Source organism: Dermacentor albipictus, chromosome 1 (genome assembly GCF_038994185.2).
Source record: "Dermacentor albipictus isolate Rhodes 1998 colony chromosome 1, USDA_Dalb.pri_finalv2, whole genome shotgun sequence".
Lineage (NCBI taxonomy): Eukaryota > Metazoa > Arthropoda > Arachnida > Ixodida > Ixodidae > Dermacentor > Dermacentor albipictus.
In genome coordinates, this window is record NC_091821.1 from 246,326,057 (window position 1) to 246,348,420 (window position 22,364).

At 44.2% G+C, this 22,364-nt stretch overlaps 1 protein-coding gene across 1 annotated transcript; it reads right to left on the reverse strand.

Moving 5' to 3' along the window:
* Positions 1-7,646: 7,646 nt before the first annotated feature.
* On the reverse strand, positions 7,647-14,987 carry LOC135907956 (uncharacterized). The gene is made up of 3 exons (XM_065439771.1): positions 14,973-14,987; positions 8,499-9,102; positions 7,647-7,699 (listed from the first exon to the last, which is right to left on the reverse strand). The coding sequence occupies exons 1-3, from the start codon at positions 14,985-14,987 to the stop codon at positions 7,647-7,649; spliced, it is 672 nt and encodes a 223-aa protein (XP_065295843.1).
* Between the last annotated feature and the right edge of the window lie 7,377 nt (positions 14,988-22,364).

A 22,364-nucleotide genomic window follows, 5' to 3' on the forward strand; every position in this document is an offset into this window, starting at 1 on the left:
ACGCCAGCCAGGCGCTTCCGATAGATGGTGATTCCGTAACTCCTCGCCACCAATACCGCGTGTTGCTCGCTGCTGGAAGAGGCGACTGCCCTCCCTGAAACGCTGTTTTCTGCAGCTGACGGCAGGTAGCAACACAAGTTTATGGTTGCGCTGTCGCGGCAGCAGCTCGCATCACCATATAAGCGGCAAATGCGCATTTCCTTCCCTTAAAAATCAGGCAATTAACTGTGCCAAGTGTTGTACGAAACGAAGTCGATACCAAAATGCGACCGTTCTCCGAAATTTGAGCAAGAACGGTGCAACGGTGAGCGTAAAACCTTTTTTTCGAACACATGCCACGAAATATTCAGGACCCTGTATTCACCCCTTCTCGTCGTCGTGACAAGTGCGCCTCGCTATCATAAGGCGAGTACTGTGCTGTACAGTCCAGAACGAAGCGTCCGATTATAAGTGAGTGTGTGAGGGATCGAAATACCTGCCACAATGTTCTCTAAAGAGTTTGGTTTGGTGCCCACGGATAGGACTCAACCCACTACGGCGGATCGGCCATGAATCGGGCGGCAGTAGGCAAGAAGGGAAAACTGCTTAGGAGGTACTGACACGATATTTTTGTCGCCTTTTTTTCCCCCCTTAATTGAAGGTTTGGTACCCGTTCAAGTAAGGGGTTTTTTCCTTTTTAAGCCTGGCCCCGCCGTGGTTGCTCAGTGGCTGTGGTGAAGGGCTGCTGAGCACGAGGTCGCAGGATCGAATCCCGGCCACGGCGGCCGTATTGCGATGGGGGCGAAATACGAAAACCCCCGTGGGCTTAAATTTAGGTGCACGTTAAAGAACCTCAGGTGGTCGAAATTTCCGGAGTCCTGCACTATGCCGTGCCTCATAATCAGAAAGTGGTTTTGGCACGTAAAACCCCATAAAATAATAATAATTTTTAAGCCTAGCAATACCGATCATCCCGCCGTCCTTGGTTGCTATTCTGGACAAATTCTGTAATAGGCTACCTTCAACGGTGAGGCGGCGCAGTGATCGGCTCAGCCGTCAGTGCCACCGTGTCAGTTCCGTGAAACACCGAGGTGGTCACTGCTACGGAATCATTATTTTGCAGCGCTCGTTTGAAACGTGTCGGTCGTTCTAGATTGTGGTTTCAAGGCAATCGAAGACATCGAGGGCCCATTTTGGACCACCGATGCTTGAGAAAATACTTCAAATTTACGACTATAACCATGTATATCGTGTCAAAGAAGTAAACAGCACGAACATCGCAGCGAAGTGCTTGAAATAAATTATGGGGTTTTAGGTGCGAGAACCCCGATCTTATTATGAGGCACGCCATAGTGGGAGACTCCGGAAAAATGTGGACCACCTGGGGTTCTTTAACGTGCACCTAAATCTAGGTACACGGGTGTTTTCGCTTTTCGCCCTTATCGAAATGCGAAAGCCGTGACCGCGATTTGATCCCGCGACCTCGTGCTTAGCAACCCAACACCATGGCCACTAAGCAACCAGCAGGTCGTGAAGTTTACGCCACAACAAAGCAAGCATGATTATAACGTCAAACTCAAAGTAACAAGTCATTATTTTCTGCCACCTAAATGAGGAAACACGGCCATAGACGCTTTTTCAAATGTCATTTGTAGCTTGATTACTTGGAGCGTGCCTTGCACCTCACAATTAATTGTAGAGGTTTTGGCGAATTGGCACGTAAGTGCTTTTTTTCTCCGTTGACAAAGTGCCTCGAGCATATTCTGGTATTGTCGTTCGAGATCAAATGTGAGAGGTCATCACTATTGAAACATAATAGAGAGCAATTCGCTGAGACTAAACAATGTGAAGACTGAAGTGTGCACTAGAGGGCGCGATAGAAATGCTAATTTGCGAATACTCGATGTGTGCTGCAATGCACTCCTACCTTAGTTATGTTGTTCCAAGTGCGAGAAAACATCGGTATGAATGAGCCCGGTTCCAGCAATGGCGTCTTGAGCTTGGCGCAGAAAGAAGCTGCACGTTGGCTTATTAATGCACAACAAAAAGCACAGTGCATGCAACACTCCAGCACGGAGCGCTTACGAAGCTAGATTTGACACGTAACAACCACTGCGCGTTTGTTTTGGAGCGATGCGAGCTCAACAATAGTGGGAATCAGTTCACGCGTTTTTATGCAGTTGTCGCTTTACTGTGCGTTCTTACGGATGCCGCTGCTGTTTTTTTCTTCTTTTTGCATTTACATAGTGGTTCTTTTAACAGAACTTCGCAAGAGCGACACGGACCGCAACAATCCACTTCAACCGCCGAGTTGCTTCCCACGGTTTTGAAGGGAAGCGGTACAATGTGATGCCGACATCCCCTTAGCGGTTGTGGCATTCCTTAATGCAGCAGTACCTAATTTAATTATGGGGTTTTACGTGCCAAAACCACTTTCTGATTATGAGGCACGCCGTAGCGGGGAACTCCGGAAATTTCGACCACCTGGGGTTCTTTAACGTGCACATAATTCTAAGTACACGGGTGTTTTCGCATTTCGCCCCCATCGAAATGCGGCCGCCGTGGCCGGGATTCGATCCCGCGACCTCGTGCTTAGCAGCCTAACACCATAGCCACTGAGCAACCACGGCGGGTAAAGCAGCAGTACCTGCGCTTATTCTTTTTGTTCGCACTTCTCACAGAAAATTGGAACAGGAGGTTTTCAGGCGGGCCTGAGCGCAGTATGGACTAAGGTGAAATGGCAGTGAGGGCCTACTCGCAGGTGCTCACCACCACTGCTATGTGGCGCGACATGTACAGCCAAATTTAATTGCAGGGTGCCTATGGCGTCATTTTAAGCCAATCATAGCTGACAAGACGGCGGATTGGACAATATCGCGACAATCAATGTCCAGAGTGATGTTCCTGACTAGTACTGATCGACCGACGCATGCCACGAGCTGTAAGCACAACCTCGAAATAAGGAACGTGGTGCGGCTTGCATGGGGAGCCTCACGAGACGTAAGTGGTTGATGTTTCCTGGACACGTGGTTTTCTGCGCTCCTCAAGTCCTGAGTTCCAGTTCCCCAGCGAAATAAATTTTAAACCTTGCCATGTTAAGTACACAGACTTTCTGCTCGATTTGAAAACTGATATCAGATAATACCTCATCAGTAGCTACAAACTTTGTCAGTAGCAGCAATACTGTACTAATGAATAATATTAATTACTGTATAGCTTATTAGCGAGAAATTTAGAACACACGTTTCTTGACTTTCGCTGTTCCGGATAATCTGGTTTCGAAAGTATCATTTCTCTTGTGTGCTTTGTTTTCAGGAATTTTCGGCAGTCTCTTTAAAAACGCCTGGTATATGAATTGGTTTCAATAAAAAACAATGCAAGTTTATTCCCGACATAGCTTTGTGAGGGAGCTATGTCCTCTTAGTTCATATAGCGTCTGTATAAGGTCTAAGCATGCTCCTCACTAGCCATCACGTCGCCAAGTATTTTCTTAACCCTTTAATGACTGCACATACAAATGCATAATTTTTTTTCCTTTTTGAGGCAAAGTGGGTAGAACACACAAGGAATAAGCATAATCAATAAAAAAAAAATATTTTGCCAAACCTTTTTCAGCAATACAGGGGGAAACACCAGGCAGAAAACTGTAAGTAGGCTTCACCCCAAGCCACTTCTGGCTTCGTTTGGAATTCGTACAGACAGCTTTCATCATATGTGAACCATAAGTATGCATTTAATTTGTTTTACATCATGTGTGTGATACCACTACACCCGACGGTTTGACGGTTTTGTTAGCTTCGTGACGGCGCCACTTAAAACTCACCATGCTTGCTTTTATGATATAGCAGTATTACAGCGATAAATAAATGCAAGGGGCGGGCTTTACCCTGTAAGGAAATAACCCTAGATTTTATTAAACAATTGTGCGTATCACATGCGCTGGGGGAATAAGTTTAATGAGCACCTCTGACAAATAAAAAGAAGGTAAAGAAAAACCATTCTAGGAATGGCCATTGTGCTTATAAGGGATTGCAGGTGAAAATATGAATGGTCCATTGAAAATGCGTCTATTTTCGCTCGTTGCACTGACATGCCACATGTCCTGTCAATTCATTGTGCGAGCGATCTGAAATAGAGCAGTGCAAATGACCCTATGCACAACTTGTATTGGAAATCAGAGAATCGTATCCCCTTTTGACTGAAAATGGGCAACAATCAAATTTAAGTGGCTGCCAGGCCATTGCAGTACCACCGGCAACAAAGTGCCGACGAAGCAGCACGCTCTGCCCACCAAGTCCACAAGTGTGTCATTGTCGAGGCCCCATGCAGTGTGGAAAGTTTGCTCATTGCAATGCTTTACAATATTGAACTGCAATGGAATGTGCCAAGCTGCAACTCTACTCTCTTTACCATACTTTCAACTTCTATTGCGCCTTTGACTACAGCATGGTTGTTATTACGAAAAAGTTATTGTTGTGTACTGATATCGCGTGTCACACTGACACTGCATTTTCATGAGTATCGCTTATCAGCCACGCAAGCAGCAGTCGACGGATCACATGTTCATCACCCTTTAAAAGGGCACTGCATCAATAAACGTTGTCTGTTCCACCCTGGTGCCCGGCTGATACACAACAGTTATAATCCTAACGCACAGTTTTGCCACTGTCTGGTTATTCACTGCTGCTATACACCTCGTCAATATCCTCCTCTACAACCTTCTTTTGATGTTGAAAGCAGACTTGGCATGCTGCTTTAAGATGACTGGGCTGCTGAGTGTTCATTGGAGGAAACTTGTTTGGACCACGGACTCAACCGTCAGCTGCAAAGAAAGCCACTGGAGCACTGCTGACTTTTTAAAGACTGGACTCTGTGAATATCTTTGAAAACATGGTTAATGCTGTTGTGTGTGCATGTGCATCAATTCTTATCCCTTTCACACTCCATTTTCCTTTTCTTCCTGCATTCCCCTCATGCAGTGCATATAGGGTAGCAGACCAAGTGCAACCTGGCTAACTTCCTTTTTCTTTCTCACTGTAGATACAAGCCTGATGCATCCCTTGTTGACCTGCACCAGACTTGTAACGAATTTCTAATAATTAATGACTTGTAATCAGTTATGTTTTGTAATTTTTCAATTTAATGGTTACTTCCTTAACTCGGCAACACTCACTGTAATTAAGTTGATTATTTCAGTAATAAATTACATGTAACTAGTTACATTTTGATGAAGCAAGCTATAACAGCCAACACGCCTTTGAGCACATTAATTTGGCGCGCATTACAGTGTCCGAAGGGAAAAAACCTGTACGTGGGTTACCTCCTTCCCACATTCAGCGTCCTGCAGCTACACCTGGATCACCTGAACATGGCACGCTTGCAGATTTGCATACCCCTTGTGCAAGCTCGACCTCTGAGCCTCTCTTGGAACTTTTAGATGGCCTTCGTAGGTGGTAAGAGCTTCTGTTTGATTATTTTTCTCTTAAGGCATTCGTGACTTATCTGATATAGACAGAAGTATTTGGCCGGTACCCCCCCCCCCCCCACGCATGTTTCTATCTGTTACCCCTATTTCTCTGATTGTACACATAAAGTATTTTTAGAGCTGAATAATAAGCAGCTTTATAATAAATTGCATTACAGATTTGGCCATCTTCTGAAGGAACACGAACGTTTGGTGGCGTCTTAAAGTCAGTCAGTTACATGGCTAACCAGTGAAGGTTGCCGGGAGGAGGTTCACCAGATGTTGGCTGACAAATCGAAACTATGATTCTATGGTTGATAACGACGGCAACTTCGAACATTGATGCCAGGGAATTACCTATGTACGATTTGTCAGGTTTTCGCTGGTCCTATCAGGAGCGCCTTCCCCTAGCCCCAGCAACACTGAAGTGCTGCGCTTCATAGAGTGCCAAGACCCAAGTATTGAAGCATTTTGAGCAATCAGCCTTGTGAGTGGTTCGTGCATTGCAACACAGCCCTTCTCTTGAGCACGTGCATTGAGCGAATTTTTAGTGTCACTGCAGGTATCTTTACAAGAAAACGAGGGAAAACGGGAAAGAAAAAATTGAAATGTAATTTTAGGTGAAGATAAACATTTATTGGGCTGCAGAGGACACGCTAAAAGAGCCAGGCCACCCCATTCAATTTATTTATTTATTTATTTACAGAGTACCTACATCGCCATAAAGGCATTACGTAGGGGGGAACAAAATATAACCAGTAATACAGAGAAGCTTTCGGACAGATATACTGCCAAACAGAATCGCTACAATAGCTGTTAGAGAAAGGCATACAAGTAACGTGAAACAAGCAGGTTCCAAGATATATAACACATACATTTGTTTTACAAGAGCGCCGTCACAGCACTGAATAGAATAGTTCGTTATTTGACACATTTACTATATCATTTGATAAACTGTTCCATTGTCTAATTGTTTTGGAGAAAAAAGAGTAGTAAAAAGTGTTTTTTCTGCAGTTATAGGCTAAGATCTTTTTGTTGTTATCACAGCGAGTCCATATATAATCTGGTTCCAGGAGATAGTTATAGCGATTAATACCTGTCTGATTATTATATATTCGGTGCAATAGTTTAAGCCTTAACTTCTGCCTACGCATATGTAGTAGATCCCATCCTAAAGTGGCCTCCATTACGGATACGCTAGAGTACGGGCTGTAATTATTGCAAACAAACCTTGCTGCCTGGTTCTGTAGTTTTTCCAGTCTATTAAGGAGGTAATCTTGATAGGGATCCCATATTACACAAGCATAATCAAGTATTGTTCTAACATGTAAGAAGTATAAAGTTTCTTTAACTTCGCGTGTTGCCTGTTTAAAATTTCTGCGAATAAAATGTAACATCCTGCTAGCTTTTGCTATGACAGTGTCAATCTGTTTATGCCAAGTGAGTGATTCGGTAAAATAGACTCCTAAATACTTATATTCCGACTGTATGTCGATAAGCGTGCCATTGATGTTATATCGGTGCTGAAATTTGAATAATTTTCTGGAAAAACTTACGCTACTGCACTTTTTTATATTTAAATTCATGTTCCATTTTTTACACCAGATCGCTACCTTATCTAAATCTGTTTTCAATGTATCTATGTCATCTTCAGTGGTAATTTCTCTGTAAATCACACAGTCATCAGCAAATAGTTTTGTGGGTGATGTAATTAGTTCGACAATGTCATTTATGTAGATTAAAAATAGCAAGGGCCCCAGTACGCTTCCCTGAGGAACGCCCGAAGAAACAGTTATTGGTGAAGATGCAACGTTGTTTAGGACAACAGACTGGGTTCTTCCGTTTAGGCAGTTTCGTATCCAATTTTGAACATTTTCGTTTATATTTAATCCAGCGAGCTTTACATCTAGGAGCTTATGGGGCACAATATCGAAAGCTTTTTGAAAATCAATAAAAACCGCGTCTACCTGACTATTGTTATCAATGGTTTTAGATAAGAAGTGCTGGAATTCTATTAGTTGTGTGTTGCAGGAATAACCTTTTCGGAATCCGTGCTGGGAAGGTGTAAAAAAAGCGTTTGAGTCAAGGAATGCAGATATGTTACTATATAAAATGTGTTCGAATATTTTGCAACATAGTGACGTTAGTGAAATAGGCCTATAGTTTTCTCTGAGTTTTCTATCGCCCGATTTAAAAACGGGTGTCACGCTTGCCGTTTTCCAATCTTGGGGAATGAGGCCTGTTTCAGGGGAAAGCCTATAAATGATCGTTAAATACGGAGAAATGATGCCATGACACTCTTTAAGGACTACTGGGGATATTCCATCAGGTCCAATTGCTTTTGTGTCATCTAAATGCCGTAATAAAGAGTCGACGCCACTAACATCAAATTCAATGTCTGGCATCATATCGGCTTGATTGGCGTTGTTCAAAAGAGAAGTCTCCCCAGCAGGTAATAGCGAAAACACAGATTGGAAGTACTTGTTGAAGCATTCCGCCCTCTGATAGTCCGACGTCACGGTTTTGCCGTCAACAGTTGAAGATGGTATCGATATGTCTTCTATTCGATTTTGTTTTACATATTTCCAAAAAGATTTTGGGTTTTCTCTCAAGTCCTTGTTTAATTTAACAAAGAAGGTATCTTTGGCAGCTTTTATTGTTGTTTTCAATAGCTTATTTATCTCTTGCAAGCGTTTCTGATTTGCCAGACTGGTGTCGGCAGAAAATGTTTTATACGTTTGTCTTGCTTTCCTTATAAGTTTACGTATTTCTACGTTAAACCAAGGTTTTTTGTTTTTTTTTCGTTACCGCAGGTACCTGCATGGAACATGACTTTCGACTAGTTCAAGTATTTTGTCCCGAAATGCTGACCACAAAGTTAGCGGACAGCGTGCGTTTGACATATATTGGAAAGTAGGAAAGAAATTTTCAAGTTCGGTCCTGATAGCGGCATAGTCTCCTCTGTCGTAGCTGTACACTTTTCTTTGCGGAATTTGCGCCATCCGTACTCGCTGTATGTTAAGCTCTATGACAACTGCCCTGTGGTCACTAATACCTGGACAAATAGTAACTTTTGATATTATGTTCGGCTCATTGCAAAGCACTAAGTCTAGAATTGCATTTTCTCGCGTAGGTTCCAGTACGTACTGCTGCAATCCATTTAATCCGAGCAGTTCTTCGAACTCTGTGTAAATACGGGACCTATTGCCAGCCACACATCCGGCATTCCAGTTGAAGTCTGGCAAATTGAAATCCCCCCCTAGAAATACGCTATTAGGCAGGAGAGATAGCATCTCAGACAGCAATCCGAATGAGTCGCTGCTGCCGGGTGGGCGGTAGAATGTCCCGTAGACTACATTGTTTCCGTTAGGCAATTTCACAAGGCACCAGACAGACTCAGAATCGTTTTCAAATAAAATTTGTGTACTTGACAATGCATTTGATATCAAAAGGAATACTCCCCCGCCATGTCCATGCCTATCTTTCCGATAGACAGTAAAACTAGGCGGAAAGATTTCTACATCAGGTATATCCTTGTCTAACCATGATTCGGTGCCCATCACAATCTGAGGTTTAACAGTGGCTACTAAAGACATGAAGTTATCGACTTTGTTCTTTATGCTGCGACAATTTACAAGCAGAACAGAGAGCCGTTCAGGCTGCGAGCAACGTGCTGAGTTAGCTTTCGGAGGAACGGAATTCGGAATGCGTCATTTGCCTCTGTCCAGTCGCGCATGCGCCTGAAGTGGAACTGGCATCCGCATATCGCTATCCCAAAGAAACGTTTGCCCATTGATGATCATAACTCAAGCGAGCACGATTTTCTTTGTTCTCTCTTTTTTCTTTCGCATAATTCCAAAGCTGACGTCTTTTTTCTTGTGCGGCTCGGCTGAAATCTTCAGAGATGCTGCGCGAAGTGCCTTTTAGTCTGTAAGCGTTTTGAAAGACATTTTCTCTAGCCTTCCACCTTGAAAAGCATGCTACTATGGGTCGGTTTTTGCCTTCTCTGAAAACGCCTACGCGATGAGCCCGTTCAACCGAAATATCATCAAGTTTCATCAAATCTTTGCATATTCCACTTATTAGTTTTTCAGACGTCTCTCACGTCTCGTTATGCTCCCTGTCAGGCAACCCGAAAAAGACCAGATTCTGTCTACGGCTTCTATTTTCCAAGTCGTCTATAGTTTAGCCATAAATTTATCTTCCATTTTTTCCACCCGAGCAATACGACTTTCTACATTGTTTGTCTTCTCTATTAAGCCCGTAATTTTGGATTCTAATTCACATTGTCTTGTTGTAATTTCCGTTAACTTCGCAAGCACAGTTTCCTGGCCTGTTTTCATCTCTAAGAGAATCCTTTCAATGTTTGTCATTTGGTTACGTTCAACTGCATTCATGGGCCCTGGATTTAGTTCTACATCCCCCGATAGGAGCAATAAGATTTGGGAAAGCGTCAGGCAGCCGTCGTAGAGAGAGAATAGTAGAGCATCAACGAAGCACAGGCTGGCATGTTCAAGACACTCAATCATTTGTCGCTTGCGAATGGGGCACGACACTCTTTAAAGCATAACGTTGCTAGAGCGATAACACTTAGTTCCATTTAGGTAACTGACCTGGTACATGAAGAAGCGTGAGTTTGTGCCGAAAAGAGCGTCGTGCCCCAGTCGATCTAGGCTTGGCTGGTCCTTTATATGGCCAGCGCGCAGCGGAACCGGAAAGGTTCCCCGATGCGCAGATTCCACTTTGATGCGTCGGAGATCGTACACGATTTCCAGCAAATAATCTTGCGGACCGTGTAAGACATGATAAGATGATTGCAGATCCGTTGTAGCAGCATCTGGCCAAGGTTTGATGAAGCTATGTTCCACCGCGAAGTCGGCGTTCGCCACGACAGCGAAGAATCCGAGCAGCACCTGGTACATGAAGAAGCGTGAGTTTGTGCCGAAAAGAGCGTCGTGCCCCCAAACGTAGAGAGGAAAGTAACGATAAAGTAATCAATTAAATTTAGCAATTGCTCAATTACATTCGTAGGGCAGTAATTGGTAACTGTAATTAATTATAATTCTGAAAGATGTAATTGTGATTGTAATTAGTTCATTTTACTCTGTAACATGTATAAGTGTAACTCAAGCTTTCCTCCTTCCCACAATGTGCAAATTGCTCCAAACATGTATATATAAAAAAAGACAAAGTTCTGTACACAAAGGCTGAGTGTGTGTGCACAAAACGTAATGTAATGCTAATCGCTGATGCTTGGGACATTTCATTTGACGATGTTTACTGAAAATTGGTATAATAATGACTCCCATAACCTTGCATTGCCTGACTACAACAACTTCTTTTGAAATTGCCAAAACACCAAGAAGGTTTTTGGATTTGCAAGAAAATCTCTTCGGCTTTCAGTTGATGAATAGTCATTTGTACAGTACTCCCAATCTCTCAAGCGATAACAGCAGGAAGGGCACACACATGCATGCACTGTGTGGCCAGAAGCGTCATTAGAACAAATATTTCTATGCACAAGGCAAAAACGCAAAATAGTGCGAACCACAAACCCGTGGATGACGAAACAAGTGGCACGGTTGGGACAGAAAGGATAAGAAAACAGCACCGAAACCCCCCATCCGCGCATAACGCTTCTAGACTGGTTGAGGTGCGTCTGCAGCTAAAGCAGTCCATAAAAAAGCCAAAGAATACTACCATAATGTGTCAACGAAAAATTTTCTTCTCCCGTCCCCAGCAAAATTTTTTCGACATTTCAGGCTTAAAAAGAAGTCCGTAGTAAACCTTTGCATCGATGGAGTAACTATAGCAGACCACTCAGTAATCGCAGATTCGTTCAACTAGTTTTTCTGTTCAGTGTTCACGGACGATAACGGTAGAAGGCCAATTTTCGAACTGTATAATGATGACTGCTCTTCAATTGATGATGTGGAAATATCTCAAGAGGGCGTGTTCTCACTCTTGTTAAACACTGACGCAAAAAAGAAATCGCTAGGTATAGATGGTGTACCCCATGTCTTCCTTGTCAGATATGCTGAATGGTGCTCAAATACTTGTGCGTATTGTTCAATAAAACGTCATTGCGATCAGGCATTCAAAAAGACAGGAAATACTGGAAGATAATACCTATACTTAAATAACCAAACACCTTGCTACGTGGTTCTTAGAGGCCGATTTCTTTACTATCATCGTGCGTCAAGCCACTCGAGCATATCATCTTCAAGCACATGTCAAGTTTTTTATAAAGAAATAACATAATTTATTCCAGACAGCATGGCTTCCGGAAAGGGCTATCGACAATAACGCAGTTACTTGAAACTATCCATGATTTCGCTGAAGTTTTGGATAAGCAAGGCGAAATCGATATCATATATCTAGATTTTGAAGAAGGCTTTTGATCGTGTGTCGCACCAGAAACTACTTTTAAAACTGCGAGCCATATTGAAAAACAGTACGCTGCTTGCTTGGATTGAGACTACACTTACGTGATCGGCAACAGAGTGTATTTTTTCAAGGCATAAGTGCCGGTGCAGCATCAGTTCAATAAGGTATACCACATGGCTCATGCTGGGCCCACTTTTCTTTTTGGTTTTTATTAACGACATCCTTCATGATATACCTGTGAATATTAAGTTATTTGAGGACGGTTGTATCGTTTTATGAAGAGATAAAAAGCCCAAGCGATCACGCCCTCCTACAGGTAGCTTTATCCGAAATTGAGTCTTGGTGCTCAACATGACAGATGAAAATTAATGAGAAAAAAAGAGTAGCCATGAGAATAATTCGCATTAGCAGCCATTAACCTTTTCTTATATGACTAACGGTCAGTATTTATTCTTCGTAGGTACCTACAGGTATCTAGGCGTCATCATCACATCAGATCTCAAATGGAATCACCATGTTACTTATATAAAAAATATAGCTATGCGCAAACTAGGTTTTTTAAGAAGGTCCTTGCGGCAGTCGACACATGAAGTAAAATTAAGAGCGTATAAAACGTTCGTTAGGCATATATCTTGAAATACGCCGGGGTTGTTTGAGATCCATACACCCAAGCAAACATAACTAAACTAGAAAATGTTCAATGGAAATCAGTTAGTTAATAAAGGGAAAATGAGACATCCACCCAAACGTAGTGCTACGTTTGAGTCCCGGATTAAGACGAATTTTTCTTCAGCTACGAAGCTTTTCTTTCGAGAAACCTGTATGGGTTTCCTTTGTAGCACTTAGCTACATTTGGGTGGATGTCGCATTTTCCCTTAATTAATTACTTTTCTCCACCTTGCGGGTTTCCGCAGAACATTTACATGAAAATCAGTTAGATTCATTAATAATTCTTATAGTAGGAAATCATCTCCGAGTGTTCTTTTAGATATAGCTAACCCAGAAACACTGCAGGTGAGAAGATGTCGAGAAAGACTGAGATACATGCACCTGATCTACCATGGTAAGCTCAAGCTAAACAGAGATCACTACATTGAACACGCTTCTCGGCGCTCAACGTGATCGCATCATTCTAAGAAGCTAAAAGGCTTTGCTTCTAAGACTGTAAGTTTTAAGAATTCCTTTTTCCTGCGAACCGTTCGAGAATGGAATAGTCTTTGCCGCGATGCCGTGGAGTGTCCAAGTCTCGAGACATTCTTGAAGATGCTTTAAATCATTTCTTTTTTTTTCTTGAAACTTTGTTGGTTTACACTTACCTTTGCTTTTCCTTCTTTTAGCTTTGATCTTGCATTATGTATCATTCATTATCTCACTCAGTTAGTCTCACTATTTTTCTTTTTGCCTGCACGTGTGCGCATGCCCGTATTCAGGTTTCTTGATATGGCGCTACACTTGCTAATTCAGCGCTGGATTAAGGGGGAAGGGGCTAAGGGGGCTGCAGCCCAGGCCCTCACCTCGGACAGTAGGAGACGGGAGCCCATTTATTCTAAACTGCTTGGTATATGGAACCGTGGGCAACGGAACTTCGAGTGACATGTATGAAGCGAGAAAACCAGAACGAGCAGACGGGACCCCTCGCCTAATGTAACAGCATGCGTTTAGCCTGGGTCGGTATTTTGTAGCGATGCCTTTTCCGATTCTATGCTTTTTCAGGCTTTTCGCGCTTGGCCACTGGTCAGAGCGGCGGTCTGCCCACAATATCAACGCGATCAGGCGGCCGTGTGTGGTGGATGATTAGAATAGCATAGAATAAAACATAAGGCATCGCTACAAAATAGCGGCCCTGATCATTTGGGGAAAGCGTCTCGAGCTGCAAAAACAGGAATCCCCCGCCACCCCGACGGGGCCCTCTTTCTTACGAAGCGAGGTGCGTTTGCTTGGAAGAGTTTTCGTGGTTTCCTGTCAGTCCGTCTGTCCAGTGCTGTCTGGAGAGGAGGGTCAAGGGGGAAACACCTAAAACACGTAATGTGGGATGAGGACCTAAATCTCCTTCGCCTCTCGTCACCACCACGCCATCCTCCACCTCTCAAATAGTTCCGCCGCTGTCCTTCTCATAGATAGGATTTGCTGTAGTACCCAACAGTGCCTCCCATTCGACTTTTCTTTACCGTGATGGTAATTTGGGCGCGGGAGGATGACTCCGATAGCAGATGATGATGAGTGTGATGGCAGAGTCTAGGCAGGAAAGGAAAGAAGACATCACACGTACTTTTGTCCGAGTGCCGTAGGGCACTGTTCGGGCTAGGGTTGTGGAAGAGTGAAGGGGGAAATTGCAGAGCTGGACACAAAGGCCTGTCTCCAGGGCGCATTGCTGCCTAGTGGCTGCGCACCCTCGCGCGCGCTCGACGGAAAAAGTAGGTCAGACTGGCCGCCGAACTTTCCAAAAAGAAGTAGAAAAAAAATGACTCAGAGGCGACCGAGGGCGCTTAACTTCGCCCGCGCTAGGAGTCACCCTCTCCCCTTCGTTCTCGTGCTCGACGTCGACGGGGCGAAAGAAAAATCGAGAACCTCCCAGAACAGACGATTGCTCCTAGCCAATAGGAAGATGAGACCGGAACGGGAGAAGGAGTGAGTTTGTACGGAGAAGGAGGCAATTTGTATAAGGAACTCTATGCGTATGTAAACGCCTGCTTTGGCGCTAGTAACAGACAGACGCGGCGCGCGTCTATAAAAGGAAGTTGATCGCGGGCTGCGATTCAGCCCCGAGCCGACGGTTAAGCTTGCATAAGCCCGCCTGCTGAGGAGCTCCTAGGGGACACACCACTCTCGGCTAGCCACGGGCCATCCAGGCAGCGTGCGCCAGTCATCTGGACGGCCACCGTTGGACACCTGCTGTCGCGTCGGACTGACGAAGTGCCCGGCGAACAATTAGCATTCATTAATGCGAAAATGCTCGGTCGGAAGCATTAAAGTAGTGCGTCTAAACGAAAGGCGAAGTTAGAAAGAGAAGAGCGTGAAAAGAAGCTACCAAAGATGACAAAGTACCTACTGAATGCAGCTTCCGCGGAGCAGTATGATCGCTCTACCCATAGTCCGTGTCAAACTCTCAATAGTACCGACTGTGCTTCTGTGGAGGACTTACCAACTCCATCACCATGGTTTCCTGGCAAAAAGCAAGGTTTGACTCATCTCGGTTGTCTGGATCCTGTGAAAATGGTGCCAACCTCGGTCCTCCATATTTCTGAGCAACCGACGCCAACCGAGCCCTGTCCTGTTCCTGAGTCAGCAACGTCTATGCTACTCGGCCGGGCACCTGCCACAGAGCTCCAGGTGTCCGGTCCGCCATGCCCAATTTCTACTACTGCTGATCAATAGGTGCCAAACCTCCCCGATGAGCCTCCTCCTACTGACGAGCGCCAGGAAACAACACTCCAAGAACCGAATCGCTTGTTTCCTGTTAGTTTGGCTTCAAATAATCATGTTCCCACCAACAAAGTGTGCCTCGAGAGGATGAATGAGACGACTTCTCGTTGCGGCAACAGAGAAGTACAGACACCCCCGCAGCAAGAGGTACGTTGCGAGATTCTCCGAAGTGACCCTGCTAAGTGGCCGGACGTTATTACTGACAGCTTTCGGAGTGTATGCCTTGAGAAAGGGCCATTGTATTTTCAAAATCGGGCAGAAAATTTTCCGTCTTCCGAAAGGCACTACAAAACTCAGAAACGCTATATGTCACCTCATCTTTTCGTGCGAAAGGCTGTAAAAGGGGAGGCGTATGAGCAACACTGGTTAATGTACTCGGAGTCTAAAGGTTCCGTTTACTGTTTCATGCGCAAACTATTTTCGATTTCAAGCAACCCCAGTGCTTTCACCACGCACAGGTTTTCTGATTGGAAAAGAGCAGAAGAAAAGGTTTGCGCACATGAAAATAGCGTCGAGCACCGGAACTATACGTGGCAGCATGGCTTGCCCGCTCTAACTCGAGCAGCACAATTTACAAGGAGCTGGTTAAGCATCTTGTCACTGAGACCGCTTACTGGACAGAGGTGTTGAAGTGCGTAGTCATTGTAGTTAAGCTTCTAGCTGAGCACAACCTAGCGTTTAGGTGCAGTGAGATTTTTGGTTCACCGAGAAATGGCAATTATATGGGAGTGCTTGAGGCCATTGCCAAGTTTGATCGCTTTCTACAGGAGCACATGCATCAAACGCTACGGGAACAAAGGAAAAGGTCACCCATCGTATCTGTCAAAAACCATTTGTGATGAATTTATCGAGCATATGGCAAATGCTGTCAAGGAACGTCTCGTTGACGAAGTGAAACGCGCAAAATACTTCTCTTTAATTGTTGATTCGACTCCAGACCTTACTCACGTTGATCAGCTGTCAGTTGTTTTACGATACTATTTAAATGGGAAAGTGTACGAACGCTTTCTTGGATTTGTTCCAATTGAATCGCATACCGGCTTGTATCTTTTCGCGTATGTCCATCTTGACGACCAATGGCATCTCAATTGATGATTGTAGGGGCCAAGCTTATGATAATGCGAGTAATATGTCAGGAAAATACAAAGTACTGCAAGCTCAAATCAAACACCTGAACGAATTTACAGTCTACGTCCCGTGTGCTGGTCATTCACTGAATTTACCCGCCGTGGTTGCTCAGTGGCTATGGTGTTGGGCTGCTGAGCACGAGGTCGCGGGATCGAATCCCGGCCACGGCGGCCGCATTTCGATGGGGGCGAAATGCGAAAACACCCGTGTGCTTAGATTTAGGTGCACGTTAAAGAACCCCAGGTGGTCAAAATTTCCGGAGTCCTCCACTACGGCGTGCCTCATAATCAGAAAGTGGTTTTGGCACGTAAAACCCCAAATATTATTCACTGAATTTAGTTGGCGCGTGTAGCTTTGACAGTTGCCTTGAGGCAGTCAAATTTTTCACTGTAATTCAGAGACTGTATGTGTTCTTTGCTGCCTCACCTAAGCGATCGAGGTATCTTTTGGACAGCATGGGCGGAACTGGCCAGGAGCTTGTTTTGAAAAGTCTCTCTGAGACCAGGTGGTCAATACACGCTGAATCATGTAAGGCCATTCTGAAAATTTCAATGCAGTCTTGTGTTGCCTTGAAACTATATTAAAGAACGAGGAAGAAAACGGTGACACTTGGAACGAAGCGCACTCTCTCTTCAAGAAAATGACAAAACTAGAGACTGCATTCATGGCGATTTTCTGGAGTGAAATCTTGGAGCGCTTCGGCAAAACGACCGTAGCACTTCAGAAACCAGGCCTACACATTTCAACTGCTGTAGACCTGCTGAGCTCTCTAGAAGGCTTTGTTGATTCTTTGCTGCCTCTCTTTGATACCTTCGAAGAGAGAGCACGCACGCTAAGTACCAATAAACGTTATCAGGATGAGGGCAAATGCATCGTTTTGAGTAAGCACCCGGACGGAAAAAACGATAGTGAGCTACAAGGTAGAAAAAAGTTTATCGTAGAGACCTACAATGCTGTACTTGACAGCCTAGGCTCCGCTTTGCGAGTGCGAAAGGCTGCCTACACTGAACTCTGCGAAATGTTCGGATTCTTAAAATTGCTGACAGAAGTTGGGAGCGAGGCCTCTCTGGCACAGCAAGCTGAGAAGTTGGTGAAAGCCTAAAAAAATGATTTGGAGCCAGCATTTTCCGCTGAAATCGTTCAGTTTGCGAATTTTCTGGACAACTCTGTGTGCCAGGACACGAGTCCCCTGGGAATAATGAAGTTACTGCACGAAAGAAAACTTATTGATGTGTTTCCGAACCTTTCTATTGCTTTTGCGAATGTACTTAGGCATACCCGTGGCAAACTGCGAGGCCCAACGATCGTTTTCCAAGTTGTCGCTGATAAAAAATCGCCTTCGTTCGAGCCCCCTTGACGACAAGGGGAACTCGCTTACTGCCATGTCCATTGAAAGTGACCTCCTCCGCGATCTAGCATTCGAACAGACTATACCTGATTTCGCCAAAGAGAAGGCGTGAAATATGCCATTTTAAAAGAGGACTGTTTGCGCTATACATGAATAGTTCCAATAACTTCGTTGTGTCGCCTCGCAGCCTCCACGTTGCCAATGAAACGCTGAGCAGTGTAATTCAAGATATGCAAATCTTCGTTGTTCGTCTCTTGTTTGTTCTTCTTGTCATATTGACCGTGCTTATAAAGAACTGTATTTTTGTTGTTTTTGATAGTGCCACGTTTATTTGGTGTCGTCCGTGCTTGTCTTATCTTAACGAAAATAATTTCAAATAATGTTATGTAATTACAGTTGGTAATTTTCTTCTGTATTCTAGTGCATTTTTATGGTGTTTGTATTGCCTTAAGTGTTGTATATATATATATTGCATATTTATAGAGTAACGTGTATAACGATTACTGCAGTCTGATGCTTGAATTTTAATAAAGAATGTTTTGAATACAACCATGTGTCTCCTCACGGAATTAAACTTAGTGATGCAAACAAAGCCTAGCTTCAGAAGGATCGACGTCAGAGCTGTGTTGTCTTTTCTACGTTCTTGTTCGTCCTGAGTGCACTAAACTTTTCCCTAAAGCTTAGCTTTTGCTGAAAACAGAATGCAGCTTACACCAGCACAATACAAGTACAATAAACACCAACACATGTGTTGGTGTTTACAACAGCACGCGTTTCAAGCAAGTTTATTGTTTTCATTATAATAATAACCTCATGAGCGCGATTTTGTGCGCGACGGCTTCGAGCGACGGATTGGGCCGTCGCTTGAACAGATCGCTCGGTCTTGTCGTGCGATCGCTCGGTTCTGCAAATCTAGAATTCGTCGCTCGTCGCCCGGAAGTGCTATGAGCGATTAGCCAAGAGCGCGAAGCCCGAACTGGATGTACATTACTCAAGTACTGCCGATTGTGGCGCGGAACGACCAAACAATTGAATTTTTGTAGTGAAAGGATAAGAACCTACTGCAAGACCTTCAGAAATATATTATGCTGCTTTTTACAGTAAAACACGTCAACTTAAGTTAATAAAGCACGCGTCACGCTAGTTTCGACGCCTATATATTGCGGCACTCATAACGCCAACCACATGCCACCAACACTGGGGAGACGTCGCTCGAAGTCGTCGCTCGCATGGGGTACGACTTGTAGGCGACGAGCGAACGGACAGCCAGCTCCATCGCGTCGCTTGTCGCTGTCGCGCGCAAGATCGCTTGCATGGGGTTTATACTACATGGCATATTTCCAGTAGCGTAGCAGGCGACAGGGGACGGTCAGTATAGAGAAAGAGGATCTGCATGCGTATTAGCCCAGGGCCCCCATTTTTCTTAATCCGGCCCTGCTTGCTATCACTGGCGAATTAGCACTACACGCCCTTTCGTTTTGGTGTTGTATGATAGGGAAGTATGATAGCGAGAGTATGATAGTGATGTTATAACCTTCAATCTGAACATTGGGCACATCACTTGTGTGCAAGGCTCGGCCCTATATAAAGTGTGCAGCATCCTTTGTTGGTGATTCCTTGAGCGTGACTTTGTTTTTAAGTATGGTGTTTAGTGGCGTCACACAATAGTTTTTATTATTGCCTTGTACCTTTCTGTGCTTCATGTGACGCCCACTCCTGCCAATGGGCTTCAAACGAAGGCTCAGTATTACTGAAATAATAACATTACAATAACTGTAAGTACATCAAGTGAACTGTGACAATATGTAATGTCTATGTACATCAGCTGCAATACCAATAGTAAGCACTGCAAAACAAGAGTACCAGATTGTGTGTGGAAACCTGGAGTACGATCAGGTTATTGTGATGCAAGTACAATTGAGAATACAGAGAACATATCATATACTGCAAACTTTCACTGATACTAAAATGCATTCAATGCAATGCTATTACAGACAATTACAAAATTCTATCGATTAGAAAGGATACTCAAACGTTTGGCACTATAGTGATGCAGACTGTCAAGTAGAAGCAGTCCCATATTTCTCAGCTTTTATTTTTTTATAGTGATTGAGTGAGGGAGCAAAACTATTTGAACGGATGGCTCTTTGGCCGTTCTGGCATGCCAAGCCATGTCTGGCATGTTATCATAGTCATAAACTTGACTGGGCTCGTAACGTTGGACAGTAATCAACAATGTTGCCTCACATTTTGCAATGCTTTTGCTAGTGTTGGTAGCATGTGCATTGAAACAGACTTTGTCTGCGACAGTGAAAATGTCGGAAACTTTTCCGCGTGGTTTCAAAAGCATCTTTAGAATGCAGCTTCCTTCAAAGTCAGCGCACTTTTCATTTCCTGAACCAATCTTCCGCCGTCAGCCCTAACGGAACAGAAAAAGAGCTCTTAAATCAAGTGGACACTATTCACTCTACCTGTGTGGGGCACTGACACGCATGGGGAAGTTTGCTCAGGTCTCACGCATAGTAGTTTTGTGATGAAGCGTTTCTGTGTTTTACGTGTATTTGAATAGGCTGCGTCGGAGTTGGGCCCGAGCTAAAGCCCGTGTATTCGCGAAAATTACCAAATGTGAGCGGAGCGGCCGGCTTTAGCATTCCTATTTCGGACTACAGTTCACTGTATTTCCGACGCAGCTGACCGCAAAGTAGCAGACGATGCTGCTGCTGCTGATGATGATGTGGCTTTGTTTTTTTTTTTTAGTGAGGTGGTTACAATGTTTGTAGCCAAGCCAAGTAAGAAAAAAAGTTAAAATAAAGCCACAGAATAGCAAAAAGCGTTCAAAACTTCATTTAAAATGTAGATGGATGAGTGGATGGATGCCGACGGATCATAAAGGCGACACCAGTGGCCAGTCTTTGAACGAGTGTTGGCGCCGCGCAGCTATGGTGGCTAGAGGGGGAGGTGTCAGCATCGGCTGGGTATTTTTTTCATGACAGCGACAGGTGGCGCACTCGTCGTCTCCGAGATGCCTAGCGTGATGTGTTTGAGCAATTTCTCCGGCTCCAAGCGCGCGTCCTGAAGTCTGTGGTGAAGTTAGTTTCGCCTTCCCCCTCTGTTGTTTGCTTGTGATAAAGAGTTCTGAGTAGCCTTCTTGACCCACGCCACTGGAAAAATTTGGTCGGTATGTAGAGTAAGCTGGATGATCTCCTGGATGTGGTCCACCTAAATGAAGTTCAGGAGATGGTAAAGCATTGTGATGCGATGCCAGATCATCGTGAAATGGTGGGATCAAATAGCGACTCTCGCATACCCTACTACGTTAGCGGGTATGTTACCAGGAAAATGCTAATGAGAAAGTGCGAAGAGTGTTCCCTAGCTGTTGCTTCAAGCAAAAGACTCGCTCTTGCTTCCGGAAGAGTCGTGCCTTACCAACCACATGGATAGAGGTGGCCTACTTTACCTACCTCAGACACTAAAAGACTTGGTTGCTGCGATGGAAGATGCCTTCACGCATTGTTTCAGCTTTAACAAGTTGAAGGCTGACAGCATCATGGGCCTTATTTCCTGCCTGTCAATAAATAAGCTGGATATATGGTTGGCTGTGCGCAGCATAGCGTAGTAATCACCAGCCAAGTGATACGGTGTTTTGTCATCACGAGGTTGCATGTCCTTGTCGCAGGAGAGAACGCATCGAAGCAAGGGAAGCGAGAAAAAATGAAGTACCTCAATGTTGAGGCGCACAACATAACTGCATAACTGCAAAGTTTATATCAGGAAGACCAACATGAAGCGTTTGTATATGTAAAACAGGAATTGTTCACATCACATTGTATGCCTAGAAATATCTGCATATCGAACAGAATTTCCCACCCGACAAATTATTGTTTGCACTGCACCTTGTTCACCGATTTGCGCTCCATTTCATGGCATATTGTTTGTTTAAGAGCTAACAACCATGTATATAGAGTCGTGTGTATTATTTTATTAACAATAAATATTCCTTTTCTAGGCATTTTTGGCATTATTTGAGCGATACTAAATACGCGAACTTAGTTCTTTGCAGGTTTCTATTATTGGAAACCAAATTTCCCTTAACGCTCTCATTATGCTGAGTTTTGACCATTGGTGCCTACAGTTCTACCTTTCATTGCAAAATTAAATAAACTTGAAATAATCATGGTTCACTCGAGCGGCCCGTTTTAACTGAGGCGCGCACTTCAATGAGGCGCGCACCAACCAGTAGACGATTTGGACAAGCGCCTGTAGCTCAAGACACTAATAAAGTCACGCCAGACAAAACTGCATACGGCATCCCATAATAGTCCCTTAAAATGTTAAAGCGGCACTGGCAAACTGCAAACAACCGCCTACTGCGGAAGCTTTCTGTTTGGTACAATTATGAGTTTCACAAGTGTTGCACTGAGCGCGAAGCTAAAGCGCGGCGATAAAATGACCAAAATTTAGTACATGGTACGTTAGGCCAGCTGCAGTGATAAAGTCGCCTAGCCTTTAAAATGATTTTCCGATGTCTCACTATGGTCTGTATACAACCTACTAATCTAAAAACGTTAGTCTATACATGGTCTGCACATAAAATGCATTTCCGCTTCTTGCTTCATGACGCCGCCGCTGCGCTTA

What these genes read in the sequence shown, in the direction of transcription:
- LOC135907956 (XM_065439771.1), bottom strand. An exon ending in AAAAGTTACTATTTGTCCAG is followed by an intron (nt 7,700 to 8,498) that starts GTATTAGTGACC and finishes GATCATTTATAG; the next exon opens with GCTTTCCCCTGAAACAGGCC.